This window comes from Epinephelus moara, chromosome 14 (assembly GCF_006386435.1).
Source record: "Epinephelus moara isolate mb chromosome 14, YSFRI_EMoa_1.0, whole genome shotgun sequence".
Lineage (NCBI taxonomy): Eukaryota > Metazoa > Chordata > Actinopteri > Perciformes > Serranidae > Epinephelus > Epinephelus moara.
In genome coordinates, this window is record NC_065519.1 from 21647942 (window position 1) to 21672147 (window position 24206).

A 24206-nucleotide genomic window follows, 5' to 3' on the forward strand; every position below is an offset into this window, starting at 1 on the left:
AAAAGCTGTCAAATGTTGCGATCGTCATTTCAGGTAAGTATGAAACAGTTGTGCTTGATTTGAGACAACACTACTCAAAATTTGCACACTGAGCAATAAGTACATATTGTACACAGCACACTACATGTCAGTGTATTAATGAAAGTATCTAATTTGAGATGGAGCACAAGAGTCCACAGCAATGCTAGCAGCTTTGTAAGGCTGTAGCTAGACACAGTGTTGCTGTCAACTATATGCTAACGTCAGCTTGCTAACATATAACAAGGAAAATGTTAACAAGCTGATAATAAGCAAGTATATTGTTTACAGTCCACCATCTTAATTTAGCATGTTAGCATGCTAACATTTGCTAAAAAAAATTAGCTCAAACGATAGCCGAGGCTAATGGAAATGTGATTAGCTTTGCAGACATTTGGTCATAATTCTAAAGTATTGGACACATTGAAATTTTGACCTGCTGGTGGTGCTACAGGAAAACAGTCATTATGGTAATTTTGAACCAATAATTGTTGATATATTTTGGTGAGAACCAAAGATGTGGATCAACAGATCGACCAATCGTCAGACACTCGGTAGAGCCACGCTGCTAGCATGGTTAAAAAAGACTAGTAGAAGTAATGCCTATTCCAGCAGACACTGGAGAAAGCAAACTAATTTGCAAAGGCTTTGTAACTCATCCACCTGTTTGAACGAGCCTCTACACGACAAAGAGGTCTGACAAATCACCATCTACGGAGACACAAGCTAACTGTAGGAGACTGCCAATCTAGCCTTTTCTCAGCACAACCAAACACAACACAGGGAGAGAGTTACAAAACCGTCTCTATTCTCATGACAGGGACGCCAACATGGGCGGACAAGGACATTGCTGCTGTCATTTCACATCGCAAAATGAAGAGATAACCTTGGAGTTGTTGGCAGCTTTGTTGAGTTCTGTCTTGAATTGTGCTCTTCACATTCTTTAGGGGCTTTCTTTCTGTCGGCTCATATGAAATGTCACAACACAGCAGAGCTCGGTGAGAGCTGAGGAATTCGTTGTGATGGAGAAACACGCAATCCTGAGAGAAATGGAAGGAAGCCGCAGGTTCACAGCTGAATTGCGTGTTCGGAGGCGCGCGAGGCAAGGACGGAACATGTCAAACAAAGTGAAACTGGAGAGCTTGAGTCTACGATGAGATTTATATTTTTGGCTCAAGGGTATGATAGCATTCATCTAAGTCTGTCTGCCTACATAAGCCCTGAGTGATGCGCTTTAACTGCACTTAAGAGCATGAGAAACACACAGTTAAGAGCAGTTAAATAACAATAGTCACTCAAGGAGGGAAGAGCTGTAGGGTTTGCAGCAGATGGATTCAGACTAATGGATCTTTTATATATTTATGAGTGGAGAATGGAAGTTAGCCAGATATATCATTAAGTTTGGGGTGTACATTTTTATGCATGGCTTCAAACACTTTATTTTGTTAATTTCCATGAAGTAGACTGAAGCTATTACATCACGTCCGACTGAATCACATGCCACATCTGTGCCTTTTTGAGTTGTGCGCGCGCGCACACACACACACACACACACACACACACACACACACACACAGAGAGCCATATGTAAAGTAGGTCTGGAGATGCAGAAGCATGCCTGGTCCATTCTCAGGGTTTGATTGCAGGACTGAAGGGTCAAAGGGTAACTAATTGTGCGACTTATGGAGGTCAGCATCGGTGTGGCCTTCTGCCAGAGCACTGGAACACCACCTGAAGGTCTGTCAAGAAAGACAAATGAACTCCGACCTCCCTGCTGATGACATTGACCCCAGTCAACAAGCACACGCCATATCTTAATCTGGGTCACGGAGAAAGGAGCAGATCACTGCTGCTGCTTTGGACTCTACGTGCTGAAGAAGCTATTGCTGATGTTTACCTGTCTGGTCTCATGTTCAGATACTCACCAAATACCCAGACAAAAAAAATCTCATTCTCCGTGGAGGTCAAACTTGGCAAGTGAAGCTGTAGTAGTGGTCTATTGCTTCTTGGGTAACATAAATAATATCTGTGGTCATCCGAGGCCTCAACACAAACTGCTGAGAGAACAAAAAGCCTGCTTGGTGCAATCTGGTCAATCTAACAATAGCATTCTTGTGCAAGCAGCTCTTTCTTTTTTAGAGACCCCATAAAGAGCTAAAGTTAGCTCGGCCTTCAAACTCTTGGAATTCCACACAAGAGTGACTCTCAGTTTTACACAGCGACTCCTTAAGCATAGCCGAGCAGGAGATGGTTATCATTTTTCAACAGTCAATAATTAGCCGACTCCCTAATCAGCTGTTTGTGCTGCGTGCCTGTCCGTGCCTTCTCATTTAGCCATATCACAGCTGACGCCGGGGCTTTTACCTGCCTTGCCATCAGCAGTCAGCCACCGCCTGAACCACACTGATAGCTGACTCTACTGTCTGGAATGTACTCGCACTTACACCCCATAAAAGAGCATTTACCAGGTCTAGTGTGTGTGTGTGTGTGTGTGTGTGTGTGTGTGTGTGTGTGTGTGTGTGCCATCCTGTTGTAAAGAAGTAACAAATATGTATGATGGATGGATAAAATCACATGACAACTCCAGCCTGACGGAAAAGGTATTGTGATGGAGGTCTAGGGATCATCCAAAGAAAAGGAGTGTCTCGCTTTCATGATTAACAAAATGTCAAAAAGGATTTCCCTTCCTAAACAGAGACCACAATCGTGCAAGGCTGCCAGCCAAAGCCAGATGGACGTCTCCCTCTCATTCTCTGCCTGCTGCTCCTGCACTGTTTTGGAGACAAAAATGACCCAGACCTGTGTCAACAGCTGGGAAAAGCATCCCTCGCTGTGTTTTGTGAAAGTGATAAAAATAACGCCATGAAGTATCCCGCTGTGGGTTACGCCCTGAACGGGTCTGTTTTTCCTGGCCAGGAGGGTCACTGTCAGGCAGAGCTGGACCTCCAGCCAACACACATCAAGGCAGCACTTTCCTAGCCTCCATTTTCGCCCCTGTCTTTTCCTGTTTTGACAGGAAACAGGAGATGATAACATAGTCGCACAAACAAGCAGAGATTGCCTCCGACCTGCTGCCTTGCTGTCCTCATGTGGCAGTGGACGTCTGTTTTCTTTAGAGGGCCTCGTGTCCAAACATACAAAAAAAATACACTCACTGTCTTGTGCAAACATGGACACCAGGCCACTGTGACGCACTGGCGTGCAAGCAGACACACCTGACACACACACACACACACCCACACACACACACACACACACATCACTTACACACCTGTCTTCATGCCAAGCTGAATAACCTCTCCAGAACCTGGCACAGTTCGAGCACTTCCTCACAGACTCCCAGCAGCGTGCCAGTACAGCGTCACACAAAGGAACGCAATAAAACAGACCACCAAAGTCACGGACACAAGGCTGAAAGAGGGGAGATGAAAGCCGCAGTGGTCGCCACGGGGAACCAAACATACACTGCGGAGGTGAGCTGGGGAGCAATGTCAATATCTAGCAGTGAGAGGAAGGGTGGGGTGGGGAGCAGCGCTGGCCAAGGGAGGTGTGGATGGGTAACGTCTCTTGTCCAAGGCTCTTTTTGGAATGTGGGCCTTTTATGTTGTCAGGAAGCACACCGCGGTGAGACACAACAAGTGGAGTGACGGGGCCATTAGAGGGGCTTTGTTGATGGTGAGAGAAGCTCAAAGGAACAGGACACTTTGATTGCCCTCTCTGATCCCCCACTAGCCTTTGTTTATGAGCTAATTAAGCATTGTTCAGCTGCCGCAGGAGCCTCAAGCCCTTCATCCCCATAGCGCCACCATGACTTTGAATGGCTACTGTAGGGCTTTTACAACACCCTCTATAACTTAACAACTCGAGCAGGAATCACTTTCTGAGCTGCTTTGGAGTATGGGAACCAACCTCTGATGAAAACTGCACATCGATATGTGTACATTGTGTGTATGAATGTGTGTTAGAAGTGCATAAAAGAGATGGAAACACAAGTCAGGTGGAGTCTGACAGGTCAAATCCAGTTCAAATGTGGTCTCCAGTGACCGCTTCTGTGGGAGTTCAAGTGTGCCCTGGTTTCACCCCTCCATTGGACGCGGCAGCCAAAACAACCTCTCGCTCACAAAGAGATGAAGACATAAATGCCCAGTGTGGGACGAGGGGAGGCCGAGGGGTCAGTGGATGGACAGAATAGGGAGGAGGAGGCTAACGTCTCGCTAGATGGATGTGGTAATGACCGTGTGACAGCAGTGAATAAATGCTCCCACAGAAAGAGAGGCAGTTTTACAAAAATGTAATACATTATGTGCACAAATGCATTTACCTGTGTTTGGGGTCAGGGGCAGCACATGAAGAGGAAAAAAAGGTACAAGAGAAAATCATGATTCGTGCATTTACAACTTAGAATTAATATTTGCTAGGCAGATGAAAACCACAAGAAAAGATTAAAAGAGCAATGTGTAGGATTCATGTGGCAGCTAGCAGTGAGGATTGCAAATTGTAACCAGCTGAAACTGATCCAGTATGTCAAGCTTGAACTCCCAGTTTGGATTCCTTTTTCAAAAGGTTTTTACCTGGATCCAAATTATCCACAGAGGTCTCTTTCTCTCCAAACTTAGGAGTTCTCCAACGCTGTTCAGCTTGTCCAGCCGCTAACCCAGCACCTGCTGATCTGCGCTCACCTTTTTTCTCTGATAGCTTTAGGTCTAGACATTCAGGAGGTTTTTACGGTGAGACGAATATCCGCAAAAGTCTCTTCATCTTCAAAACAACGAGACCCAATGATTTAAACCGGTAGGAAGACTGAATAAAGCAGTTTCATGTTGAAAGTCAGTGTTTTTCTGACGCTGTTTGGCTTGTCGCAGAGGAGCTGCTAACTACATTGGCTGAAGCGAACACATAAATGGCCCTATCTAAAGCCAGTGTTTGGTTCATCCAAACTGGGCTACTATAGAAACATGGCACTGCAACAGGGACCCGCTCCCTATGTAGATATAAACAGCTCATTCTAACGTAACAAAAACTCCACGATTCTTATTTTCAGGTGATTATACCTTAAAGAAAACATACTTATCATATTATATTCCATTTCTGCTAATATATCCCCCTAAATCCTACACACTGGACCTTTAAACATGTTGATCATATGAATTATATCCAAACAGTTCATGAATTTAAGCCAAAAGGTCAGCATTGCTTTGTATGACTAACACCTCCTCTGGAAACCAACACATTGCTTTAACGTCAAACTAAAGCTGACACAACCTGTAAAATGTAGTGTGTAAATAAAGCCACACATTTAAGTTTGACCACAAAATATTTTTACAGCACACTAGCTGCCCAGACTTGCAGAGAATGACCCTGGCTTTGTACGTTTCGGTTCTTAAGAGCTGCTGAGTTGCTGCTCTTGGAGGACAGAGAGGGGGAAGGTAAGCTGGACACAGCAAGAGGTCAGAGGACTGAACACAACAGCAGCATCCATTCCTCCTCTGAACAACACAGCTATGCAGGAATCCACCAAGGCCAAAGACACAGGTGTGCTCCCCAAGAGCTTCCCTTCTTTTCACCGAGGGAGGGAAGCATTTCCGTGTTGCACCGACACGTTCAAAGGCATTCCAGCGATGTTTTGGTTTCATGCATAAATTTAGAGCAGTAAACAGCAGCTAGTATCTATCATGTTGATTTAAATGTTTCTGAGAGATGAAGTTATGTATGTTAAACACGCCACACTCATGATTTCACAAAGAAAAAAGCCAGCATGTAGTAACCAAACTGAAAGCAGCTCCAAACATACGTGAAAAACCAAGCCAATTTAACCACACTCCGTTGGGCCAAAGAGACATTTCTATGGATAAACATACACACACACACTTGCCCACACACTCTCTCACAGGCTTGTTCTCACACCCAGCATGGGAATCGGGCAGCACTTAGCTAGGGGGTCTGCACAGTGAGGCCCAACAAGCAAGTTCCCAGAACAGCGAGGATAGCTGGGCTTTTATGGGTGATGCTGAACTGATACTGAGCAGCAAACGCAGAGGATGGAGAGGCAGTTTGGGACTCGTAAACAGAGAGGTTTAAGTTTAAGTGCCCGACACACACGAAGGAGATAAAACAGCCCAGAGCTCTTCAGCGGAGAGAGTGACATCATAAAATAGAGCGGCAGTAACAAGAGGGGAAGCATAAAGGACGGATCTATTAATGGGAGTCGGATCATGGGAGAGAGGCAGAGGAAGGTTTACTCCACAACCATCCGCTGGGAGTAATGACAACCTCAAGATGGCATCGTTTCTCAAGACAGTATATCTCAGCTGATCTGAGTAGAAATCTAATTATCTTCAATCAGATTGTTTTCTTCTGTGACCTCCAAAGTAAAGGTGTTTACCGTGATAGTTCACAAGCAGCAAAAATGCCAGCCAAGTTCATCACTGGCTGAGGACTGGCTTTTATTTTACTTTGCTGCTGTTTTTTTAAAAGTTCAAGGCACAGATTTTACAAGTGCTGTACGAGTGCCTCTTTCTGTCTCATCTTTATCACTGGTGCTACTTATCTGGGCGAATCACTGGATGAGACAGACATATAAAGGAAGGCTGTCAAGTATGAGCACTTCAGGCTACACTAACAAGAGTGTCTCAAAGACGGGATGAAAATCTCTGGGATATTTTTAAGTCAAGCAGCACGAAAGCAGCAAAAACCACACTGTATCTCAGCCCGTGCCACTGGCGCGCAAAAATAATTGCAGACTGGGGGCCGCACATTGTCTCATTTTAAGTTAGCAAGAAGGCAGTGGTATCTTGTGAAACTAGACAACCTAGGTTATCTATTGGTACTCACCTTGTTGGCATAGTTTGTGGGGAAGAGGGCTAAATAACGCTTCAAAGTTAGGCTAAATTTTGGCGAGGGAACAACTGGCACGGCCATTTTCAAAGGCGTCCCTTGAGCTCTCACCTCAAGATATCTGAATGAAAATGGGATCTATGGATACCGACGAGTCGCCCCTAACCTTGAGAAGGCTTGTTCCCAGTAAATGTTTTGTTCCTAACAATGTGCGCCTTCAGATTAAAGCTGTTTGTCTTTTTAAGGAGAAGGACAACCAGTCTATTTGAAGAACAAGGAATCGCCTAACATGGAGAAAACATAAAAACAGGGTTCTTGTGGAGCTTAAATGTTAACTGTACTGATATTAGTCTGCACATCAGATAATTAGTAATATTAACTGTAAAATAAGAAACCAAAGTACATCAGTATGCAATTCCTTAACTCTCCAAATTGACATAGTTTTCGACTAGCCTATATACTTAAACAGCATAAAGTGATATTCAGTTATGGCTTTTGGTTTTGGTGTGCCACCCCACTATTTTTACTGGCCCCATCTGGCCACTCCTATGTAACATTTCTGGGAGCAGTACTCGCTACTTTTGAAGCATCTTAAATGTTTCCCCATCTGAGAAAAAGACTTCACCTGCCAATCACAGACAAACAATACTGCTACTGTATCCTGATTGACTTCTTTCCGATGAAAATCCATTATGAAAACCCATACAGCTGAGGTTGACCTTTACAGTGTTCCGCCAATTGAGAAACTCAGTGACACAGTTTTCTATGGGATCGGAAAAAAGCAACTTAACTGCCATTTTTTTAAGAATGCATTGCTATGCTATTTCCTTTAAAATGCCAGCAGGCAAATTGCCAAGTCAAGTCATTCAATAATAATAAAGAAGAATGAAGACTGAAAAACACAAGCTACACTTCTTTTCTTTTGCTCCTTCTGACTAGCAAAGGATAAATGTTTTGGTGCATTTCTGAGGTTTTGGATATTCATTAGATTGACAATGCAAATCTAGGAGCTAATAACTGAGTGAACTGTAGTATAAGTGGCATGTTAGACCCTAATATAAGCACAAAACTGGGAGCAAGTCAAAAAACAGCAGTGCCAAGATCAGAGCTAAAGAGAGCTTGTACTCTCATCATATTCCCCCTAAAGCTAAGGCCGTCGAGTACCAGAGTAATGGCACTGGCCAGTCACCTTCTCCATCACCTTCTCCATTAACCAGACCACCACCAGGCCTGCGCGCTGAAACGAGGATAAAACACTGACTGTAATAATGCAATCATAAATTGGTAGCAGTTAAGTTCAGAAAGATGGATGACTTCTGCGGCAAAGTGGAAAGGATGGAGGGACTCTGAATGTGCTTCATCTCTTTCTTTTTCCTCTGGTACTTACACGCACATTCACACATCATCAATACACACACACACTCATCCTGGCTCACGGAGCTGGACGCTCAAGCATGAAATGAACATGAGCAGCGTGAACTTTGACTGGCATTTTCACACTGCGACCAGGATTTATGGAGCCCTATATACGTATCAGAATGAGCTCCTGACAATAAAGAATGGCCCAACACATACCTGGGGAGGCCAGCAAGACGGGTTAACACAACCCATCTACCAATCACAACACAACCCATCACAATCCATCTACTATTACACAAACACAAATAGAATAACACAGAGATGCATGCATACTGTCACCCAGACATATATATAGAAATATGACATGAAAGCACGCTGATGCACCTACACAGCAGCTGCACAGTTTACTACTGGTGGTCATTGTGAGGCTCCTACAGGAATGGACCGGTTAGCTTTAGGAAACATCAAGTTGCATCCAGCAGTAACAATCAAGCAATGTGATTACTTTGCTAACAAGTACACAATAGTGTCTGAGAAAGTGTATTTCACTATACAATAGGCTGTAATAAAGATGAATGACTTGAAAGCTCCCCATAAGTGAAGCCAAAAAAACCTTGATCACCCCCTGGTGGCTGGCTGCAGTGCAGGTCATATACCCCGCCCCCCGCCATGTAAGCGGAAGGGACATGGGCAAAACTAAAAGACTGAGGTATAGCCTACTTAAAATACATTTTTCCCAAAGATGGTTTCTGTCATTTTAGGTTGTTCTTATCACACTTATTTGTGCTCAAGTGTTTGTTTTTCTGATAAGTTTGGTTTTAATTAGTTATTTGATGCTATAATAAAGGGATTTGACATCATGACTGACAGCTGTGTGTGCCAATCGGAGTGCTCCCAATTAATGGTGCTGCTCGGGACTGGTTGGATGGGTGTATGGGCTGGAACTCAATCGCTACTGCACACACTGGCTACAAATGATGCAGCTACACAAGATGGCAGTGGCTACATCCAGGATATTTTGGCTTCATTTTTGTACACTGGGAGGAAGTGGGGGACGTCCATATTTATATACAGTTACTGTTCACTACCTTATAGATAACTCCTTCTTCACGGATATCTATTGAGATATCCGTGAAGAAGGAGTTATCTAACAAGGATTTCAAGCTTTCTAACTGCACCTGTATTCAGCCACTAAACAGTTTTCTCTCTCGGGAGTTGGAGGAGATCAAAACAGAGCTTAAAGCAAAGTGAATATGACTTGCATTTGGCAGCTGGCCCGAAACACAACTCAAAATGAATGCTAATGTTACTATATGTCTGCTTAATGTGTACATAAGCCACTATTTGCCAGCACATTTACCATATCAGCATTATGAGGTGATAATAATAACTTTACCTACTTTAGTGACATCTAGCAGTGAGGTTGAAGAGTTAAAGCCTCTCCCATGTGCCTAGCGTGTAGGAGAACCACAGTGGCCGACAAAAAAAAGCCTGTGTTTGACTTGTCCATTCTGGACTACTGTAGAAACAACATGGCGGACTCTGTGGAAGATGACCCGCACTATATGTAGCTGTAAATGGCTCATGCTAAAGTAACAAAAACACAATTCTTATTTTTTTAGGTGAATATAAACATATGAATACATTGTTATTAATATCATATACCATTTCTGTCCATAGATGCCCCTAAATCCTACACAGTGGACCTTTAATTTCAGCAATGTTACCAATCCTATAAAACATATCTAAACATACCTTCAAACTGCATGCAAGAATGTTGTATATAATCAGTCATCTTTTAGTAATTTCACTTTGTGTAAGTGGGAAAAATTTACAATTCCCGCAAAAACAGAGAGAAAAAGACAAAAAAAACCCTCCTTAAGTGCTTTGTCCCTGGCATATTGACAATGGTTGTTCAGAAAAGGGATTAGGGATTTTATAAATCCACTTTTGCAACATCAACATCTAACACTCAATGCACCACGCTCTGAGGGTAAATATTGCCAAAGAGGCCATCTTCTGAGCTGGCAGGTGAGAAGGAGTAGCTCTATTAACATCTGCCAAAGAGGAAAACAAACAAGGCAATGTCGAGTCCAACTTAGGCACCATACTCCACTGATCCACTGTTTGCTGTGAGCAAGGGAGCCACGCCCAAACAGCCCGGAGTTTGCTGTCTGCATATCCATCTTGGCAAGGACACACAGCGCTGGCATTCTCTTTCAGCACATTGCTATAAGCCAGGCGATTTGTCTGCTACCACAAGGCCTGCTGTCAATTGAGCACGTTTTATGGAGCCAGCAGGAGATTACCTCCAACTCAGTGCTCCTCAGTGTCTGTGTGCCGTCTTGAAAATTTATCTCAACAACTATGTTTTCCCAATACTCTGAATCAGACTCAATAATGGACTGCAGTCGGCCTGGATCATGCACGTCTCACTTCACCATGACATATGGAACTGGGCGGTAGGAGCCCCGAGATTGCATAAAACACAAATACTTGAGCGCATACTCAGAATCACACACACAAGCGGCTCGCCCTAAATTAACAAGTCAAACTGATTAATTCCCACCGGTTACACTTCTTGTTGAGTTTGTGTTCTTTGCTCATTGACATTTCTGCCTTTGTTGCTTCGTTCTCATGCTCCGTAGACCTGTGCTGTGCTGTAACACATCGCCCTGTCAGCCCAGACAGCACATCCATTGTTTCATTTCAGTCTGGCTCATTGTAACACATGATCCTTCACCAAACAGCAGCAAACCCATTCAGACAAGCGCTATTATGCATGGAAATCATTCCTCAAATACACTAACAATGGGTAAACAGCTAAAGAATATAGGTGTTGTCACATTCTCAGCATTACCTGGTGCTTAAATTCAAAGAATTCTTTGAAAAGACCCCTAATAAAATAAAACCAAGGCATCAATGCCTGAATGAGTCACGTCTGAATTAAAATACTCAGTAAATATACACCTGTGAGCAGGTTAGTGTTGTCACGATACCAAAATATTTGTTTCGGTACCAATACCAATATGAATTTCGATACTTTTCGATACTCTTCTGTACTTTTCCTAAGGAAAAGTCCTTTTGGCTACAAACCTTTAGAACAATAAATAGTAGGGGTGTAACGGTACCAAAAAATCATGGTTCAGTAAGTACCTCGGTACGGACGTCATGGTTTGGTTGCTCAAATGTTTCACTAAGTTGGTGTTGTCTCGTGTTGTCTCCCTTTGCGAGGCAGACTTTCTCTTGTGCCAGCTGTGAATGTTGATACAGGTGTTGTCATACACACCACTTGCGCAATCTGTGCTCCAATATGAACAAGAAAGGCGTTTGTGTGCATAATTGAGTAAAATAAATTAACTAAATTAATTAATTGAATCAATTTCAAAGTACCGGTATTTTCCAAATGCAGTATAGTACCGTTTGGAATACTCTAGTACCGCGGTACTATTTTAGTACCGGTATACCGTGCAACACTAGAGCAGGTACTTTAAATATTATTGCATTAACTCAAAATGAGGGCATATCTGTGTTCCCAGGTTTCTCTACTCCCAGGATCCTATGTTCCTATGTCCAGCTGAATATGCTCTTAATATGACACATTAAGGAGACCTTTCAAAGGGATTTATGCTCACAGCAATGCTTTTTCCCTAAGACAGATGTTAACTCTACGTTTCTCTCGGTCAATATGCTGAAATCACTCACCTCCACCTAAAATCCTTCTGATGGTATACCAAACCTCCATACTCAAATTTGCTGGCAAATCAAGGTTCTTGCTGATATCTCTACAGTGGCTGATTAGATTTTAACCGTCTGTGTCCCTTCGTTCTTTTGTCATTTGAACTTACAAGTCTCTTACAGTGTTAGTTTATATCGAGAACATATGACTCTGGAAATGTAGGGCGCTGGGAACATAAAGATCACCTCCTAAAAATGACCACACATAATACATTTGTGTAGTGCTAGCTAGCGTGTTTCTAACAAACACATTGTTTTATCGCTTTCTCACTGAGAGTTACCATTAATCAGAAGATTGATACCCCTCTGATAAATGTCTTTTAAATATTGGGCTACACACAGTTAGCTTAGCTTAGCTTAGCGTAAAGACTAGGGGAAACAGCTAAAGTTAGCCTGGCTCTGTCAAATGGTAAAAAATATTGTTTTTACACTTAGGTTTTTATACCAATGAAAATAAATGAAATATGTGTTAACTTCTGAGCTTTGAATGTGCTGGTAGGCACTTTTGGACAAAGTCAGGCTAGCTGTTTCCCCCTGCGTCCAGTCTGGCTTAGAAGCTAATCTCCTAGCTAACTAGACTAGTAGTTAAGAAGCTAGTTTAGCTAGCCAGGAGGTTAGCTTCTTAGCAACTCTTAGCTAAGAAGCTAACTAGACTAGTTAGCTCAGAGGCTAGCCTCTTAGCAACCTCCTAGCTAAGAAGCTAACATCCTTGCTAACTAGACTAGTTAGCTAGGATGTTAGCTTCTTAGCAACCTCCTAGCTAAGAAGCTAACCTCCTAGCTGACTAGACTAGTTAGCTAGGAGGTTAGCTTCTTCGCCACTGGTCTAGTTAGCTAGGAGTCTCCTGCTAGTCTCTTGGTTCTAGCTTCACACTTAGATGTGTAATAATAACTAGATACCTGATGCCAAGATGGCGCCTATTCATGACAATGGAGTTGCTCACCTGGCGCATATTCCAAAAAAAGTTTCTAGCTTCCAGGTTTACTTCATCTCTATGCGGCTCACTGAATATGCGCAGTAGTGTTTCGTCTGCTGGCCCCATCTGTGAGTTCTTTCTCAGCTCATTTTTTAAAAGTTTTACAAATATAAAACCTCCATGGATCAAAAAACCATAAGAGAAAGAGTCATGATTGACCTTGTCTGCAGTGCGAGGGGTCCTGTCAACAGTTTTACAGTGGTGACCAATGGGGAACAGCTTTTTGGGCCGCAGGGGATTTTTTTCACTGCAATACTGCAAATGGCCACTGGAAAGAATTGGAAGCAAGGCTGAGCAGCTGTCCTCAGGGCCTGTATTTAACTGACAATCGTGAGGTATTAATCTTCTCCTCTAACTTTTGGCATGAAAATGTATTTTCCAAAATACCAGTACTATTTCTTTGTTAAGAGCACATCTCTTTGTCAATGCAACAGGCCACTTCAGGCCAACATTTACAGAGACTTAAGAAAAGCTAAGATGCTCTACCAAGCGTGAAGCCTCATGGCCTGTGGTAGCTTATTGCTTTCACATCAGCTCATTATAAGGTAATTGTGCAGCTGGTCTCCCAAAGTCACATGCTTTGATTAAACGTCTTTACTGAATAGCTGTTGATGATAATAGGTCGACTTTACATATTTGACTTTAGTGAATGAGAAAGGCACTGCAGCCTTTACAATAACTAAAGGCAGCAGAGTAAATTCCCAGGTCTAAGCAGCTCTAAATAGCTCGTCTCACCTTGACAGGTAACTGAGGGAACATCTGGACGGCTCTCTGTAGACATTATAGTGGCATGCAGCCGCACCAGGAAGGACCAGATGGTCAGAGGAGGACACATTCAGGTAAACTCTGTGCATCTGTATGTGTGTGTGTGTGTGTGTGTGTGTGTGTGTGTCTGAGCTCACATGTGCACATGCCTGTGTTTGTAGATTATATGTGTGTGTATGTGTGTGTGTTGGGCATCTGCTGAGGAGCCTCAGTCAGCTCCTGTTTCATCTTGCCCGCCGTGGATCTGCTCCTCTGAGCAGCTAGCAGCAGAATGCAGACATAAGGAATGGCAGTTATTCCAGGTGGAGAATTCCTCATCCTCCTTCGACAGATTCCCTCACTATCCTCCTGATGAAAGGCGATGAGCATCCGCTATACTGCGGCTCACTTTCCATCCGGACCCATCAGCCCTCGCATCTGCGCACCCTGAACCCATTTCCTGCACTCTGCCTCACAGCAATTTACCCCTGCAATTGCGATAAGTAGGAGACTGGGCAGCAACAATTGGGGTCAATTCACTTTCAGCTCACCAAATTAAAGATGTAAAATGAAACTGCAGTAGACACAGTGAAGATGTGGCCTTCATTCCAGAGCTGCTTGAAGATTAGAAAAAAAGGTTTCTGGCCAGTGAAAGTCGGCTACTTTGAAAAGCAGGACCAGCTGTGAAAATCTGGAAGTAGGAAAGTGAATGAGAAACTCTTTACGCTCCCTTAACTACTACTGACAGAGTTGTTCCACTGTCTACATTTAAAGCACAGCAGCTGCAGCTTCCAGGTGGAGAGAAAGACTGGAAAATAAAGGAGATGAAAGAATTTTCTTTCAGGACAATTAAATTCCCTGCGTTATTTGAACCTAAAAGAGTCCTTTGTTCTATGCCACTGTATCCACTGTACTGTATGTAACACCTTACTGTACAGTAAGCACAGCCTCTTAGTGTTTGAAAACTCTTAATACTACTGACAACAGATAGCTTAGTTTCATGCTCTACTAAATGATTTTTGACTCTTTACTTTGAGAAGTACAACCAAGTTTTTCTACAAAAGCCTTTTATTTCACTCAGAGGTCCAGTGTGTGGGATTTAGTGGCATGCAACAGTAAGGCTGTCCCCCTAAAAGCTTTGAATCATCAGTCGGAGACCCCCTCAGTTGATCGAGATTCTTTAAGTCTTTGTTTTTCTCTTTGTCAGTCAGTGTGGTCAGGTAACAAAAATACAACGGTTCTTACTTTCAGGTGATCATAAACTAAACTGCCTATAGATGCCCCTAAATCCTAAACAAAAGATGTCAAAATTCTCTAATGTTAAATTATAAATGTAAAAACACAGCCTGGCAAACCTTTGACTTAAATACTTAACTGTCTAATGAAGGAATAAGTTATTAAGATTATGACTCCAGCCAGACATTTGATGCCAGGTTTCAGTACCTCACAGTTTTCAACACTTAGTGCTACAGACACATTTTGGTTCAATACCCAGCCCTGAGAGTAGGCACAAAAGAAGCGAACACAATGCATGCAAATGTGTGACATGAAGAGGTGTGTGACAGCTGAAAGAGTGAATGAAGCTGTGGAGACTTGAGGTAAAGTGGCAGTGAGCAGCTGCATACTGCTGAGGCTCACAGATACAGTGCAGCACGGTAGCGCCATGACTGATGTCTGTGGTGTCTGCACCACTTGACACCAGATTATTGCTCTGCAGTTTAATACAGCCACATGCCATAAAGCAGAAGTCACACTGCATGCAGGGATGAAGCGAGGGGACAGCTCAGCCCAGAGAGTCTCCTCTATTCTCCCGTCTCCTCTCTCATCTCCTCCCCGGCTCTCTGGAGTGCATGCACTGCTGAGCAGGCACACAGGCACACAACACACACATCACAGAGAGCCCCAGGGGCTCAGGTGCTTAGAGGTGAATAGAATAATATGGTCATGCTCTGTTTTAACTTGACGTTAGCTCAAGTTTCACAACCGGAGGGTTTTTTTCACAGTCTTTTTTCTCCATCTGTCTGCCAGTCACTCTGTCCTGTCATCTGCCCTCCTGCAGCGAACCTGGCAGCGTACACCTGTTCCAGCCCAGGTCGGCCCCCTGAAACCCTAAACCACCATAAAGAATGGGAGAACTGACGGAAAGGTCAGAGGTCAGTCAACAGAGGAGAGGTAACACTCCCCCCATGGAGTCGCCTGAGAAACAGTAGCCAGGTAGGCACCCATTCACCAGCACCCACTTCTTCTCTGTCTCCTGAACTATTTCTTTTACACTACCTTGTAAACACACACTCATCTATGTACAGTAACATTATCAACAAAGCAATTTTGCTGCAGGCTCCTTGGCCATAGCAACCGAACACTCTGTCCCATTTCTCCTTTGACAGCTATACAAATCCATGAGATGAGTGGGCAAACAGGCACAGAATGCAATAGAAAATGGCATGCAACACACACACATGGCTGTGTGGGATTAAGTGTTTACCTCACACAAAGTCAAACAAACTCAGATCATAAAATGTCCCTGACTTTTTGGCTGGGAAATATTTTTTGCACAGCGTAAATGATTAATTTCCTTTCTTCAGCGCTTCAAGAAACAAAACGTGACTCGTTACATTGACATGGATTCACTAATAACTCGTAAAGTGGATCAAGGGTCAAATGAGGAACAAAGCAGAAACAAATCAAACATGAATCCAAATGAGTCGTTTGCGAGTCCCATAATTTATGAATTCAACATGAAAAATCTGGCAAAAGGCCTCATGGTACAAATTAATTCCTGCAGCTATTCACAGTCACACTCGTACACACCATCCATAATAGGCTTGGACACATTGTGCATACATCAGCAGAGCACGGTATTCATGATTAGCAGGCGGTTGGCTCATTCTCTGTCACCAAGATTTAACTTCATTACACCTTCATCTCCATAGTGAATGCAGTTTGCCTACATCCAGAGGGCAAAGGTCATCGGAAAGGTAAAGCCTGGCTGCAACTGACCTCAACCTCCAACAGCTCAACCTAATCCAACTGTTCAAGCCCTCACAGCCCTGCAGGACGTTCTCTGTTAATCAGTCAGCATACTTGTGGAGCTCACAAGGTCCAAGACTGCTTGTATATTCATAGGCCTCAGTATTTATGAGCGGGTGTTAACACTGCTGACTTTATCACTGACCTGCAGTCTCTGCAACATACCAAACCCCAGTGTGTCCGCTCTGGAACTCTGGCTTAAAAAAGAAAAAGACTTAATATATTTCCATGTTCCAACCTTTAGTTTTATCGGTAAAAATTCGGACATTATGGCCTTTGAGGGCAACAAGCACTTAGTATGCTCGGCTTAAATCCTGAAAGAGTAGTTTGACATTTTGGTAAATGTGCATATTCACTTTCTTGCATAGAGTTAGATGAGAAGCTTGATGTCTGGCAATAAATAGGAAACTACAGCCAGCAGCTGTTTACCTTAGCTTAGCATAAGGATTGGAACACATGGGGAAACAGCTAGCCTAGCAAGCTGCAGTGTTAATCCAAGAAGTGACTGCACCTGACCAAGAAATAGATCATTGTAACATCGCAATATGTCATTTTTTAATTATACAAATAAGATATAGTTTGCTACCTGCTGAGCTTTCAAGGTACTTTGGACAGAACAAGGCAACTGCAGATGTTTCCTTTAAAGTTTAAAGTTGACTACAGTGTTTTACTTTTCACTTTTAAAGCTTTGAGCGGGCTAGCTCCAGCACATCTCATGACCTTTAACATCATTACTGTCCTACTAGGACACTGGGGTCATCTGAAAAGCTGCTGCTTTCCATCCCAGAGAGTCATTGCAGGCATAAAAGTGAGCATGCCTTTTTTTTTGGCCGAAGTTGTGGAACTGCCTCCCTTTACGTGTTTAATCATCTCCCACCATCAAATGTTTTAAATGCAGCTTAAAACCCACTTGATTTCTCTGGCTTTCTGTGACTTCCAGATATGTCAGTATGTGTTTTGTCATTTCCTTTGTGTTGTGTGGAAATTTTCAGTACTTTTTCCTTTTATCTGTACAAAGCCGGCTGTTTTTAAACTGTGCTACATAAATAAACTGACTTGACTTGACAGTCTTTTTGGCTCCAACTCTCCCTGAATGTCATCTCTCTCAGGGATCAGCGAATACAATTAAGGTCAGCCTTTTCAAAAAACAGATATCAAGTGACAGAGCTTCTGTCCAAACTGTGACTGAAGGGCTTGAGCTGCTCCAGCCTGGCCACGGGTGAGGAATCATACTCCTTACAGGTCTCCAGGCTACTGGCTCAACACAAACTTTATCGCCTATTGTTGACAATGACGCTGTCTTAACTTCCTCATGAGATTGGCATAAAAAAAACACTTTCCTGTCATTTAATCAGCACCACAGCTAAATGTGAAGTACCCTTGTCAGGTCAGAGACTTACAAAAAGCAGTTAGCATTTATGAGCAGAGCCTGGATCTAATCCAGAGCCTCTGATTACAGTAAGAAGCTAATTGGCTTCTTTGAAGCTGAGGTTTATGTGATCGTCGTTTTTCATATCATACCTCACCTAGCCACTGTGTCCAGCCACAATAAACACCGTCTGCAATTATTGAATCCAGACTGTCTGCTATTCACCACTGAAGTTAATCCTTACTGTAGGTTTTAATTATGCAAATTAAGTAGGTGAATTCCCTTGATTAGATCCAGTCTGGCGGTTGTCAGTGTCTCTGCTCTTTCTGCCTGTCCTTTTAGCAAAGGGCATTTTTTCCCAGCCTTTTTTTTTAATCATCTGCTGTCTGAATAACATAAAATGTGCCAAGGCAGCTGAGACTTAAGGGTGGTAGCTCAAGGACATAATTCCAGCAAAGTTAATTTGGGGTTGAGGCCTTCAACACAATGTCATAAAATATTTATAATTAGAAAATCATTGCAAATTAAGTGTATGAGAGGGCAATGCAGTTGCATGCGCAATTTAAATAGTTTCAATAAGTTGTCAAACACAAGACCATGTGTGCTGTTGCTCTTTAAACATAGCAGGCACTCAGAGGCAGGAAGCACAGAAATATTTAATTGCTGCCAGTGGATGTGGACGCATAAAGAAATAATTTGTCATCCTGACTTTTCAAAAGCTAGCCAAGTGGTTTCTGCGCAAAACTTTTACAGTGTCGTTGACACTGTTCACCCATTCACCTCTGGGCTACAATGAGGAGAGAAAAGAGCTTTACTTCCCTATATTTGCAGGACATAGTGTAAGCAGGTTCCTCTAGACCCAAACAGGAAAACACAAAAGCTGTCTGGGAGGCTTCAGTGTGTGTGTGTGTGTGTGAACAGGGAACTTTCCCTCTAGTAGTTTTCATGCAGAAAAGCACATTCACTCTACCCAAACACTCTTCCTTGAATTTTTATCCACTCGCTACTATACTGTAGTCAAACAATAAGTCTGCAGGCAGGGTGAGAGGGAGAGGGATGTCTGGGGACCAGGCCGACTTCCTCTTCACAAAAAAACGGGACGGCAGGCGGATGGGGAGGGAGGGGGAGTGCGACCTCGGGTAAACAGTCTCCGCTCTCGTTTTTTTTCCCATGACAGCTGCAGACACAACACTGGCCGAACCCTAGCAGGTATCCCAGACACACCAAGAGGCCACCTGAGTCACCCTATTGACCTTCTTCCCTCCATGGAGGAAGCAATTTGGAAGCGATCATCCATAACCGCATCCATCCTATGAGGCCCAACAGGTGGGCAGCTCAAACTCACAAAGACAATGGGTTTATTATCCCTCCATACCATAACCACGGTACAATAAAAGTACCCTGCCATCACTGTTTGCTACCCCAAAATTAAGGCCCCATTTAGCCATCAACAAGTGCAAACTAGGGGGAAAAGGGGCTGCCCCCATCTCTTTCTACAACACAGAGCACCTGGTGAAGGCCACAAAGCACTGCTGGAGGGTCCCACACTAAAAAGGGGAGGTCAGTTCCCATGGCAGATAATGGCAGTCAGGGGTAGGCTTAATGTGTTTACAGGGTGGACTTACCTGATACCTGAACATAGATCTGATATGCTCAGAACAAAGATTAGACCACACATGCAGATGTCTCAAACAGAGAGCCCAGGTGCTTCAAAAATGCCCCCTTGTCCCTTGTCTACCTGCTCCCGCATGAGCATCAGGCACAGTGGGATTTGGGGTGAACCTTGAAGAGCTGTAATCCAATCCAACTTTTGGACTCTCTCTCTCTAAAACGGGACAACAAAGGGAGAACCGACCCGAGGGCAAACCCGGCCCGTCGCAACAACAGCAGTCCCTGGGCCTATATTTAACAGCGGTGGGAATTGTGGGAGCAGCCATACAGGAACACTTTCAATGCACAGCGAAGGTCGACTGGGACTTAACTTCCTCCTCAGTCTCCAACGTGAGCCGCTCGCTCATTTTCAACTCCAACGACCCCCCACACCCAACAGCAAAATAAAGAGATAAGCATTGTTTAGCCAAACAATGGGCCACTTTCAAAGTCTCAAAAGCTTCCATTTTCACATCCAAGGCCAGCATTTGAAGTCAAGCATGCAATAAACAACTTTACAAGTGGATGGTGAGAGCCTTCTTGGTACAATTATAAACCACAGAGAGGGTCGGATTTCATTGTCCATAGATACCAGCCTTAAGAGCAGGTGCAGATGGGCAGGAGAGGCCAAAAGACATCAGTAGTGCTACAGAAAGGTGACAGCAGCTCAGAGTGAGAGGCTGCTGCAAAAGCTGAGTTTACAGTGAGTAAACAGTGAGTTTAATTAGCTCAAGTGGAGTTTTTGAACCTATTTTGACTTTTATTTAACAAGAAAACTGTGAAATAACTTTGCAGCTCAGGTGGTGTCAGTATTGCAAACTATTAAGGTGTAAATATTTGCAAAACAGTTTGAATTTGAAAATTAAATTGACCTATAAGAGTGTGGGAAGAAAGATATTAACCAACCTTCAATGAGTTTTGGTCTGCCAGGGCAAGCGCCTGCTTCTTCAGCTCTGTGACTTTCTTTTGACATTGCTGGCAAAAGCCTCCCTTCTCCTCCGACTCGGGGATGGAAACGGAGCCGGCGCCCTCAGGGGGAGGCCGGCTACTGCACCGCGCGTCCTCCGCAGAGTGAAGTCTTTTCCTGGGGGTCACCGGAGAGTCTCCACTCGGACATCCCTCCACCTTCAGCATGAGAGGAGAAAAGTTTAATTAACTTCGATTGCAGGAATAAAAAAGGTCACACCTCCAGTGCGCTGGAGCGTGTGGGAGTGAAACTGTTTGTTTGTACCTTGACTACCCGTTTGAATACAGAGCACCTGTCCATGCGCGCACCAATGAGATGCAAGTTGTGCTGCTTTTATGTTCGGTGGAAATCCTGCTTTATACACTTAATGATGTGCGGTGAGACACTTACAGCGAACATGCGGTTGTTTGGGTCTCCTCCATCAGGATCTGAGCTGCCCCCAGATGAGCTCATTCTCCCAGATCACGGTTACACCTTCAGGTGAACGTCTTCAACTCAAAGGTTTTGCCGCTGAGAGACGCGGGGCAGAGCCATAGGCTAGACTGAAGACCTGACTGAGGGTTACCAGTCATCTGTCAGATTGTACTGGACCAGTGGCTGCTGATCGGAGGCAACTGGTGAGTGTGTACGATAAGTTTGCAGCGGAGTAGTTTTGGGACAGGAGGGCACTGAGCGGTGCGCAGGAGGCGGTGTTACTCCTGGAATGGGAGGGCTGAGGAAAACTTTTCCTGCGCAGGGTTGGATGGGAGGGGAGGGGATGGGGGGGACTGTAAGACTCCTCAGAGCTGTTAGTATTCCATAGACCACTTTGAATTGTCTGTGTGGTGAACGATGATATATTAGCCTACTAATTTAACCCCATAAAACACACCCTCCGCCTCATTTCTTCTTGCTCTCAGGCTGGGAAAATCATCTTATTCCACACTGTCTAACAATACCACACACTGTACATGCTCTGTTCCCTGCTCTTCATTGGAGCCATATGGTGCTCACACTGAGAGAAGCATTCAAACTGCAGACTGCATGATTTTATGGTTTCATCACTCCATGACAGAAATACTGTAGATGTCTTACGCATCATTTTATACACAATTTCCCCACATGTTAGGTATCTTTGCATGTGTGTAGATTTCGGGGGGAAACAGGGGGCACGTCCCCCTCCAAATTTAGAACATGTGCATTTGTCCCTACCGATAAAAACATGAAACGGGTCATCCAGCTTCCTCCCACAGTCCAAAGACATGCAGGTTAGGTTAGCAGGTGACTCTAAATTGCCTGTAGGTGTGAATGTGAGCATGAATGGTTGTCTGTCTCTATGTGTCAGCCCTCTCGCCTAATGTCAGCTGGGATAGGCTCCAGCCCCTCCAAGACTCCTAACAGGATAAGTGGTTACAGAAAATGAATGAAGAGCAACTGCATTTTTTCTTGAGTTTTATGTCATAAAGACAGTCCTGGAGCACATCACTACCCTGATCTCCAAAGTGTGATTATGCAGGAAAATACTTGTGTCACCCCAATATTGCAATGACACCAATGCCCATGCATCTTTGGAAACTTTTGGATCTCTATGTGACTTTGAAGTCAAATTCTGTGGGTTCTAATAAGGAGTGTATACCAGGCCTCAAGGGGTTAAACGGTGGGCAGCTCTCCTCATGATCAAGGGCAAGAAGTAGCCTACTACTGTTTGAAAACTCCATGATATTCTTAGAAAGCTTATGAATGTACATCCCCTCCGACAGGATCAGAAAACTGACATCATTTCCATATTCTTCATTGGCGTAATTTCCCATTACGCACATTTCCCCACAATAAAAGGTGGATACATTGACAACTGGTTGCTCTACGGTTATTATATCACAGCCAGTTAAACGTTGATGAACTGGTCTATCAGACCACCTTTAAGAGAGTAGTACATAGCAGATCATTTCTGTTTCAGCAGTGTGGAGCAGCTCAGTTTCAGGAACTGTTGCCTCTCCTCCCAGGTGCCGCACAGGCTCTGTATGCTGTTGGTGTCTGGCGCCATCCTCTGGCAAAAATACAGAACAGCACCTCTCAAAACTGGAAGGGTGGAGGTACTGAGGTTAAATATTTAATTGGTAAACTTTTAATATTTCATGCGGGTGATGTAAGCGACAGTAGCCACATGCGCTGAGACGGTTTCTCTTTTTTTCTGCCCTCAAACGACCTATTTAGGGAAACACACCATCTTTTGTCTTCAGGCTGTGCAACTCCAGACAATGTAAAGGGGTAAATTGAAAAGTATAAAGTACACAAAATATATTAACATGTATATAAATACATTCCCATTGTCATTTGAAGCCGTTTTCATGTGGGGCTGCACATTTCTTGAGGCTACAGAAGGATTGTCTGAACGACGCGCAAAGATGTATGTTAGGAAATAGAAAACTAAGATCATGATCAGTCATTATTAATATTCACAGTCCAATAAGTCATCAACCACAGGTATGTTTATATCAGCTGGGTGTTCATTGACAGCAGTTTCTAATTTGATTACCCAATTTCTGTCAAACCTTTTGGCTATGCGCTTTGCGCCGAGCAACAATTTCAAAGAACAAAGTTCAACCCTGGCAAATACACTTTTATTTGCAGCGCAATTTAGTAAAAATGTTTAATAAGACCTTCTGATGATAAGTGAGATGCAAGGATGGAGTTTTGGGAGCGATAGAGGGGACTAAGGATGCTGCGAGGTGCTGCTCAAGGTCCTGAGTACTGGGCAGGAGCCGTCAGACGCACATCAGTTGTCCATCTCTTCACTGTTTCATATTTATTTTATAACATGTACCCGAGCATGAGGTCATCCTTTTTTTGTCATCTGTGTTTCAGTCATCCCTTTAGGATACTCTTACCTTTGTTTTCCTCTTTAGCAGGTGACTTGTAAATCCAAATATGATGTCGGAGTCAACGAAGATTGTCCCCAGGTCTATGACGCTGGGGTTGGGCTTCCCAGCTCCGGGAGACCCCGATGAGTTTGGCAAAGCCATGTGTAGCCTAGAAAAAATCCCACTCCTCCACTCGGGAAACCTATTTGACTCGTATATCCATCTAATTCATTTCTCTCGTACCCTCCAAAAAGATCCACAAGGTTTTTTAATCCGGACATCCAGTGACTCACTGTGAGCGCTGCGTGCACGTGTGCGTAAAATCACCTCTCAGATTTCCAGTGGTCCGAAAAGACAACAAAGCAGTACAATCCATCCGGCGTGCAAAATGATTCACATCCAGTCAAGCACTTTTTGAAGCCATCCCGAGGCTGGTCATGCCTGATCTCTGAGCGCTGCAGGTCTGAGAGCGGAGCAGCACCTTGTGCATGTGCTGCGCTCTGTTCTCCAGCCCCCCTCTCTCTATCTCTCACTCCCCTCTTCTCCTCCTCACTCACTCACCCTATCTCTCTCTTTCTCTCAGTACCTTCTGTCAGACAGTGATGACCTGCCCTTCCACCCGATTTGTTGGTGCGTCGTTGGTAGCCCCCACACGAAGATGTAAAACAGTGGCCATAACCC

At 43.8% G+C, this 24206-nt stretch overlaps 1 protein-coding gene across 2 annotated transcripts in view; it reads right to left on the reverse strand.

Moving 5' to 3' along the window:
• Positions 1 to 23995, reverse strand: part of kif26ab (kinesin family member 26Ab) — an 82275-nt gene extending 58280 nt beyond the window's left edge. The window contains exons 1-2 of one of the 2 annotated variants that reach the window (XM_050061704.1): positions 23553 to 23995; positions 20625 to 20843 (exon numbers count right to left, since the gene is read on the reverse strand). In XM_050061704.1, the coding sequence (XP_049917661.1) occupies positions 20625 to 20843; positions 23553 to 23687 (354 nt within the window). In that variant the 5' untranslated portion in view covers positions 23688 to 23995. Of the gene's footprint in view, positions 1 to 20624; positions 20844 to 21075; positions 21352 to 23552 lie in introns of those variants that run through there. The other variant, XM_050061705.1, reaches the window with a different exon arrangement.
• Positions 23996 to 24206: the final 211 nt, after the last annotated feature.